Source organism: Lolium perenne, chromosome 2 (assembly GCF_019359855.2).
Source record: "Lolium perenne isolate Kyuss_39 chromosome 2, Kyuss_2.0, whole genome shotgun sequence".
In the NCBI taxonomy this organism is placed as follows: domain Eukaryota; kingdom Viridiplantae; phylum Streptophyta; class Magnoliopsida; order Poales; family Poaceae; genus Lolium; species Lolium perenne.
The window spans coordinates 280,183,055-280,191,885 of record NC_067245.2 but is presented as its reverse complement, the minus strand read 5'-3'; the positions used below and the strand labels follow the sequence as shown (position 1 = coordinate 280,191,885).

The 8,831-nt window shown below is 44.4% G+C and overlaps 1 protein-coding gene and 1 long non-coding RNA gene across 2 annotated transcripts; both read left to right on the top strand.

Moving 5' to 3' along the window:
• The first annotated feature begins 886 nt into the window (after positions 1-886).
• LOC127330724 (uncharacterized) lies at positions 887-2,366 on the top strand. The gene is made up of 3 exons (XR_007869403.1): positions 887-1,141; positions 1,237-1,316; positions 2,057-2,366. It is a non-coding gene; the product is annotated as an uncharacterized lncRNA (long non-coding RNA).
• A 1,307-nt stretch (positions 2,367-3,673) lies between these two features.
• On the top strand, positions 3,674-4,509 carry LOC127330723 (FCS-Like Zinc finger 2-like). The gene has a single exon (XM_051356844.1). The coding sequence runs from the start codon at positions 3,782-3,784 to the stop codon at positions 4,061-4,063; it is 282 nt and encodes a 93-aa protein (XP_051212804.1). The 5' UTR covers positions 3,674-3,781; the 3' UTR covers positions 4,064-4,509.
• The last annotated feature ends 4,322 nt before the right edge of the window (positions 4,510-8,831 follow it).

Genomic DNA, 8,831 nt, shown 5'->3' with positions numbered 1-8,831 from the left:
TGGCGCCTCCCACTGGGTCACCTGGCCTTCAGCGAGTGCCACCTGGTCTTCGGTCTCCTGGAGGAAGAGGAAGGAGGAGACGGTCGTTGAGGCCAGCGTCGGCGAGGCAGGGGAGCTGGGGTATGGTCGCCGGCGTTGTGGGAGACACAGAGAGTAAGGAAGTGCGTACGACTTTTTTTAGTGTGTGGGATGAGAGTGAGGGCGGCGTGTTTAGTCTAGGGCCTGTTGAAACAGAATGTTGTTACTATTGCCAAAAAAAACGGAGTGCTGTTATTACCACGGACCGTGCGGAGAAGGTGCAATACATTTTTGTCAGGCAGAGGCAGTAGGGCTAGATACGGAACGATCACCGCAGAAATTGCAGATACTATAGAAGAAATCATTTTGACCAAATAGTATTTAAGCGTGAGAAAGGGATACAAACTTTGAGGAGCACACCATTGTAGAGAAACTCTAGGCCTCGACATAGGACGTCATGTCTGGCTGGTTCAGCCACCAGATTTTATAAATGTACCCATTTTGGAGAATTAATAAAGTCCTATGTTTACGACAAAAATGATTGTTCTCAAATTTTCTTTTTTGATGATTTGAAGGTATTTTTGTGGCGAAGAATGATTCTTCTTATTGATTATATACCAAATTTTGTATCATCAAAAAGTCATAATCATGCAGGTCATCGTGTGATTTGTGTGGGTGTTAAATTTTATGAAATACTTCATGGGGATATTTTATTCGACATTCTTGAACATGTACCATTATTATTTCACGTTGTATCATTATTATTTGAAAACTAACATTGATTGCTCCTGTGATTACTATCTGGCTGCATAATATTACTGCTCTAAGTGGGATGCATTTTTTGTACTTTTACATGTCTCTAGCAGTTTTAGGTGAGAACTACATTTGGCTATTTGCACTAAAGGTTATAGTTTCTCATTGATTTTTCTTACTATCCTGCTAGGTGTTTGTTTATTCAGCAGTATTTTGAACCATATTTATTACAATGCAGTTAATAAGAGAAAGATAGCAGAAAGGATGAGTGCCCTATTGGAATTGTTCCCCAATATGAATGACAGAATGAGGAATGCTTCATGATGTATGAGATTTAGGGTGCCTTAATAGGGAGCTTTGCTTTATTAAGGTGATTTATGGCTCCCAAATAAAATGTTTGGTGAGCTAATTTGATTAGGACTTCCATGTTAGGAAGTAACTCACCTTCACTGGTTTATGGTGTAGCATCAAGAAGAAAATAAGAAGAGCGGTAGCAGTTGGTCTTGACAAAGGTGTCTAGGGGTTGTGACAGTTCAGTATGAAAGGTCAGTCCAATAGTTCTCTCTATATTAGTATTACTTTTAACCAAACGTCAAATACACATTTGGAATTTATTCGCAAGAAACACGAATGTGAATATAACCATATTAGTAGACCTTTATCTATTTTAATTTGGTTTCCAGGAGAACAATGTGCAGGTTATGCCCTTCATTTTTTTTTTCAGTTCTCGGGATTATTCTTCTCTGAACAAAGAACATGTACATTTGTTGTATTATGTCCGACTACACAAAGTGGCATGTTTCAAGCATGATTGCAGACTAGCAGTAATTCAGTTGTCATTTTGGCCAATATATGTGGCATCCAGTGGCATTGTCCCTCTCTCTTGTCACTCAAACAAACATGGATAATTGATACACATCACAACAACATTGGGCTTGAAAACACAATAGTGAGGCTTCTTTTTTTTAATGCAGTTTCTTACATCCTCTTTCTGCAATATCATTTGAGTTCTGACCAAGAGAGAGACAATGTGGTGGTGTTGCTGTAGGAGTCAGGAAAAACCTTAGCGTCAAAGTTTACACACTTTACAAGAATCATTGATAATTTCGAGAAGGAAGAACAAGACATGGATTTATATTTTGACGTGCCAAAGATGACAACATGTATCAACTTTGTTGCTCACGTATCGTACTTAAATGTTTCAATAACTGCACATATCTTATTTGTAGTCATAATATGGATGGATGTGTACTTTAAATGAAACTTTTTGGTGATTTTGGTTCAGTAAATGAGATACTTTTGGAGTTCCGTTGTACGCGAAGAGCAAGGCAAAACATCTGGGAAAGGCGACTATGAATCTGCCCAGGTTTGTGGAGGCATACATGGTACTATTCATTCCATTGTTCATGACGATGAGCTTCAGGCTGTTATTTTGCCCCCTTCAGTTTGTGATTGTGTACCCTCTTACAATGATGCCCTTTGATAGCTATGCTTCAATGTATTTAATTTGTCGGTGGATTTATCTAGAATTATTTATTAGCCATCCTTGGTTTGTTTAAATCCTTTCTTAATTTATGATTTTGTCTCTTAAAATGATGCCCTTTGACAGTCAGTTTTCAATACATTTCTATGTCAGGGGGTTTATCTAGAGTTGTTTACGAGCTAAGAATTGATCTATAATTTTGGAGATTTAGGTGTACTGAGATCTTTTATAAGTAGTAGAGATTCGTCTGATGTATGCTTACTCGAATTTGTGAATGATCTAGTTCAGGGGAAGACCTGAAAATCATAAGGAAACATTACAGCATTAGCAGGCGCGATTTATAATTTTACTGTCTACTTTTTCATAGGTGTGAGTATATTTGGGATGATCGCATCGAGAGACCTCTAAATGTCTACTTTTAATATTTATTTTGCTTTATTTTTTATGTTGTTGATGTGTTCATGCCTGCTGGCGACCAAAGTGGAGTAAGGGATGGCAGCTAAGAAAAATTTACGCTAACTATAGTGACACGTCGGGTAAACCGTGACCCCACATATTGTAATATATAAGGATGAACAAATAGATGCGGACTCACATCCCTTGATACGGTTGCTAGACTGGGCCCGAAACAAGATGGCGCCTTAAGGAAATTATGTGTTTTTTCTTTCCAAACACAGTGAGCATCCATATATCACATATAAACGGTTCGTGGTTTTTTCTCCTTCCTAACATGAGAAGTCGCCCCGAAAATAAATTCCTTTCTGATTTTCTCCTCTTATGTCGATCAGTACATATGGATACATAGATTACCATTCAAGTAATTTTTAAAATTTTAACTTTGTTTAAAAAATTGTGATCCAAATATGTACATGCTTTGCACGTGCAATCTTACTAGTGTTCGCTAATGGCTTTGTAGCCCCAATTATCATCCTCTAATACGTTCTCATTAGTTTAAGGCAGAGCTAGCGTAGATTTGATGCCGTCGTTTCCGACAAGCTGCACAGTGAATGCTCATGCTTGTGCGTTAATTATTGACGCGAATCTTACAGCTTTCTTTTGTTCACTCCCAAAGAGGATCATCACGGTATTTCCGGTTCCCGTATACCAGGGCTAGCGTGCCCAGCTAGCACCCGCTTTCCTTCAGGGGCGTCTTCAAGAGAAGTCCTCTCTTCCAAGTTTCTTTCAGACATCGGAAGTTCGGAACCTCAGCGGAGCTCGGACCGTGTCGGCGTCGCCTGTGGATCCGGCTTGCGTGGCCCCCGGCGGCCGTCAAACCAACCACCGCACTCCACCGTGGCCCATGCGTGAATAAACAAATCCGACCACTCCTTCGCCCAGGGTTTTACTCTAGGCTTTGCCGTCCCGGCCATATATATACCCAGCCTTCCGATTCCTTGAGAACTCAGCTCAGTAACCAAACTCACCTCTCTTCATCCATCCCCACGCCGAAAGGCAGCAGCGTCCGGCGGAGCTACTGCTCGCTCAAGCTGAAGCGCGACCAGTCCTCCCAGGAAGAAGCCATCTACCATGGCCTGCTCCTTCTTCTTCGACGCCGAGCCGGTCGGCGAGCACGGCATGCCCGCACTGGACGCGTGCGTGCTGTGCGCCAAGCCGCTCGCGCGCGACAGTGACGTCTTCATGTACAGAGGGGACACCCCTTTCTGCAGCGAGGACTGCCGCCACGAGCAGATGCGGCTCGACGCCGTCTGCGAGAGGCATTCTCCCCGGAGGCTTCAGCTGTACTCGTCCGGGACGACGGAGTCCCAACGCCGCCAGCGAGCGCCCAGGAAGGTGTCGATCGCGAGCTAGCCGGCTGGCCGGAGCACGTGGTCGAACCGACGAGATCTGTATTCTGAAGAACCCACGATTTGGTGAGGCATCTGATGCCTCTGGCGCTCTTGCGTCAGCGTAAGCCGGCGATGCAACTCGGCGCTTCCTACCCAGGGGCGGCAAGGCCGGAGGCACGAGGCATAGTTGCCCGTAGGAGATTTGTTGATGGCGAGCTATTTAAGCTGCCCACCAATTGTTTTGAGTGGAAACAAAATAGAAGAGGGCCGTAGGTCTGAAGAAATCTATCCAACATGATTCAGTGTGATTTAACTTCAGTTTGGCCAGTCTCTACTCGTGCGCCCTTTCTTATTTCTGTTTTAGTTAGTCGCCCTCTCTTATTTTGTTTCCCTTGTAAGTTGTTGAGAGACTAAATCCACACACTACCAATGACCACTCTTTGTCAAAGAGAATATCGTCTCTCACGATTAATTGTTGTTGGACTAAATTTTCTCGTGGTTTTCGATCCAGTAAAAAATAACCAGCACAAATGGTGCAGGTTACAACTTAGAACGTGCACAGCAACGGGTAAGATCTTTTTTCTTGAGAGGACAATGGATAAGATTTGTGTTATGTGTTTGTTCATGTTGAGTACATTAACAAAAATATTTCCCGTGTTGTATCAGCTTGTAAATCAATGCACATCAAATTGGTTTGTCCCGGTCAATTAGTTAACCTTACAAAACCAATCATACAAAACTTGAATTTCTTCAATATAAAATTCTTTTATGAGTTCAAGTAAGCATTAAAGAGAGCGGACGAATAGCTCCGGAGCTGGTTCACACTCGTAATCACTGAGAGCATCTCCACTCGTCTCCCCACAGAGCCCCCCACGGCCACTTTTTTTCATCCGGACGGCGAAAAACGGCCCAGTCAGGCGCCCGGTTCCTCGTTTTGGTCCGGATTTGAGCCTATTTTCGTCCGGACTCCCCATGCTATCCTCGGTTTCCCGGGGGTCTCTCGGGGACTCCGGATGAAGCTAAACCAACCGCCCACGCCCACGTGTCTCCTCTTTCGTCCGGATTCCCCGAGCCATCATCTTTTTCCCCGAGAAACGCCGCTTGGGGAGCACACGACTGGGAAACTACTCCTCCCCACGCCAAATCTTCCTCCAATCCGGACGAAAATTTCGCCGGATTTGGGCGTGGGGAGCGCCAACGCGTGGGGATGCTCTGAGCTGCTTGTGAGGCTGTGATGAATCCATGTGCATTTAATGTATCTATTTGTCAATATGTATACAATTCTGTACCGTGGTGAATCCTGTAGAAAAGTTAATGAATCTAGTTGGCTGGCGGTAGTGGTATTAAATTTTGCCTCGTAGATCAGTCAGTCAGACTTGTTGGAATTCTGGAATTCAACACATCATAGGCTGATCGATTGGAAACAGGCCAGTAATATGCAAATCTTGATTAAGCACCAGTCCATCATTTGAGCCGAAACGGTATATGACAAAGAGCAAAGAGGGTGAAGAACATTAGAAATGATTTGTGGAATAAACTGTACCTTGTCTATCTAATTCACTGTTTTATACTTAATCATTTCTGTGAAAAATCACCTTATCTAATTGTGCAGCGCCATGTTGCACAAACTCGTGTCATGGCAGTGTAGTCTCGGGTCTGTGGAATAGCATTCTTGGCAAGCAAAACATCTGCGTTGTTCTTTTGGACACTCGTGAAAAACTAAGTATTCATAATTAATCATGTCTATTAATTAATTCCCTAGATTAGTTAAGAGTTGCTACTACTGGATCTGTTTAGTGGCTGGGTTAGTTTCTTCCATTAGAGCGGGTCCTTCATAAATTCAACACGCCCGGGCCTAGGTTGTTGGCACAGTACTGGGTCTGCCAGAAAATGCAGACGCTGAGCTTGGACTGTATAGGCTTCTGGGTAGTTGGCTGGTTCAGTCTCTGTATTTGCCACACCGATTACAAATAATAATACCACACCGGATACACCCCGGGTTAGAGAAACGGATGGTCAGATGCGGTAAGGATAAAAGGAGCAACCCAGCTCGGGCGAGCTTTGGAGTTTTCGTTAAATCTAAGTGTTAAATCTAGCTCAATGTTCGATCGGCGGTCCTTTGACGTCCTTGGTTTCCAATGGGCTTGGGTCGTAGCTATAGGGTTGCAAAGCCGACATTTGCCCGTTGAGTATGTACTCTAGAAACTTACATAATTATTCTCGTACAATATTACAGTGGGGCTAACACTAAGATATTTATTCAGGCAGGTCCTATCATGATATTTAATGATATTAAACATATATAGATGAACACTCTAATACTCGAAAATACATATGCATCACCATATAATTTATTTTCACAGTAATAGCAACCTTTGTTACTCAAGAATCACACATCATCTAACCAGGAATTCAAGGACCCTACATGCCATTATATAATTTATGCAACTACGAAAAGTAATTCCTGAGGATTTTTAATAAGATATAGAATTTAAATTTGCGTAAGAAATATTTGACTTATGTACGTTATACCTAGATGAAAAACACTCTAACTAATATTTAGAATGATTTTTTGTGGTTCACTATGCAATATTGTACGTAATATGAAATTGTATTTACAAATACTATAATGTGAATAAAATTAAATTGAAAGAGGTATAAAAATTTAGTTCAAAATGTGCGTGCGGAAAACAGCTGCGAGGTGGGAAATGGCACGCGCGGGCACGAGGGTTCAGCAGGAAATGGCGGCGAGGTTGGAAATTGCACGTGTGGGCAAGAGGGTTTGGGAGGAAACAGCGGGTGTGTGTGGAAAACGGTGGGACCGCTATTAAGCTCACGTTAGCGGCGTGGGATGCCATTAGGCCAGTGTTAGGCTGCAGTGCAAACAGATGTCCCCACAAAATGTAGGACACTGTTGAGGCTGCTGGCACACATAAATGGACATGGGAAGCTGACCCACTCGGCGGTCAGCGCAAACGAACCATTTCACAAACTTTTGATGGCTGGAATTATCCTTAAAAGAAAACCTTATGCCCCGATACCGCCAAGTAGACAGTGACTCAGTGAATACGCACGAGGCCAACTAACATCATATCATTCTTTTATTTCATTTTTTGGAAGCTGTCCTACAAGAATTAGCAATCCTAATAATTTACACTCGCACTTGGTACTCATCAAGTCAGCAGTCGACAGCGAACCCTTGCAACTCTATAACTCTCCGCCCATGTCAGTATTTTCCATCGGAGAAAATGCTAATCTTCTCCCAAGATTGAGATTTGCCTACTCCGATGATTACGTCCAATGCTTCACTGCCAAGGCACGAAAACAAATTACGCGCAGATCTCGATCAAGCTGCTCCCCGGGATGAAGCCTGCCTGCCTAACAGTGTGATGCTGCCAAGTGCAAATGGAATCTCGAGCACGGTCTTTCCCCCGTGATACCAAACGTGCACGGTCCCCTAGATTAAGAAACCAGGCCACCACTCACTTAATTAAACAACTCATTTCTCCAGCAGCATTCTTCTCCCCAAAGTATCAATTTCGCGTTCAGCAGAGCAGGTGTCGTGCGTTTGAGTGCGGAGCGTCGACAAAAAACTGCGTGTGTGCCAGCTTACTGTTCACAAGGTGCTGTCTGGCGCGCATGCACCACAGCTCCTAAGATTCCCTCACCACACTAACATAAAGGAGGGAACCTAGAATTATTTTCTGTCTTCTTTCCCTTTTTTCTGTTTAATAACAAATGATCACGATAGGCATTGGCATTGCTAATTTCCTGTCTATTATTAGCATGGCTAACCATGTGGGGCACCTCTCATATGTTGGCAAAAAGGCTGGCTCCCCAATTATCAGCACTAAGCGTTAACAAGGGAGAGGCACTCCCGGACGTCATGGTCGAGGCCTGCGCCGGCGCATCTTCAACGATCTCGGTTCCGTCTGTAAAGTAGGCAAGCGTGGCAGCAGAGGGGACTGAGATCCGGTGCCTCGCTGAAGGCAAGGCACGGATGAACAGTACCGTGCCCCGCTGCCTTTTCTGGCTGTTGGATCGAGAACGGATGGCTGGATGAGTGAACAGGCGCAGCGCTACAGGACATCTACAGTGCATATGCTACAGGATATTCGCTACAGTAGTCATCCACAGTGCCTGGTACAGTCGACGTCCACAGTGCTGCTACAGTAGCTATCCTCAGTGCCAACCTTGTCTATCCATTCTCCATCCAACGGCCAAGGCAGCAAGGCACGGTACTGTTCATCCGTGCCTTGCCTTCAGCGAGGCACCGGATCTCAGTCCGTCTAGCAAGTCCAGGAGCCGCCCTCTGGCTCGGCGGGTCGCGGTCGTAGTCACTAGAGGTCTCGTTCTTCCAGGGCGGCCTCGTGGTGCCTAGACTTGACCTCAAACGCACTCTTGTGCTTGGTCATTCGGGTTTGGCGACTAGCAAGAGGCCACGGGCGATCCCAGCGGCAAACATGCCCGTGCCCCCAAGTTTTTGGAGTGAGTGCCTCTCCAGACGTAAGTGAACCAGGTATGGCCGCAATCATCTATTTACTCGTCCACATGCATTTGAGAATGGATTGGGATGTCCAATTGTCCGTAGGCCTTCTATTAAGATGACGACGTGGCCTACACGTACAAAATGAACAATGGTGGCGGATTTTGGGACGATGGCCTCGGAATTGAGCAAGAGCAACATCATCAAGGGTTTGAATTTAAAGAGGATCCATTGTTTCGGCAACATGATCACACAATGGATGAGTATACCGTCGTGGATGATGATGCCGGCAATGAGGGATATG

Bases quoted from the DNA above. Each gene is read 5' to 3' on its own strand.
- LOC127330723 (XM_051356844.1), top strand. From the start codon at position 3,782: ATGGCCTGCTCCTTCTTCTTCGACGCCGAGCCGGTCGGCGAGCACGGC.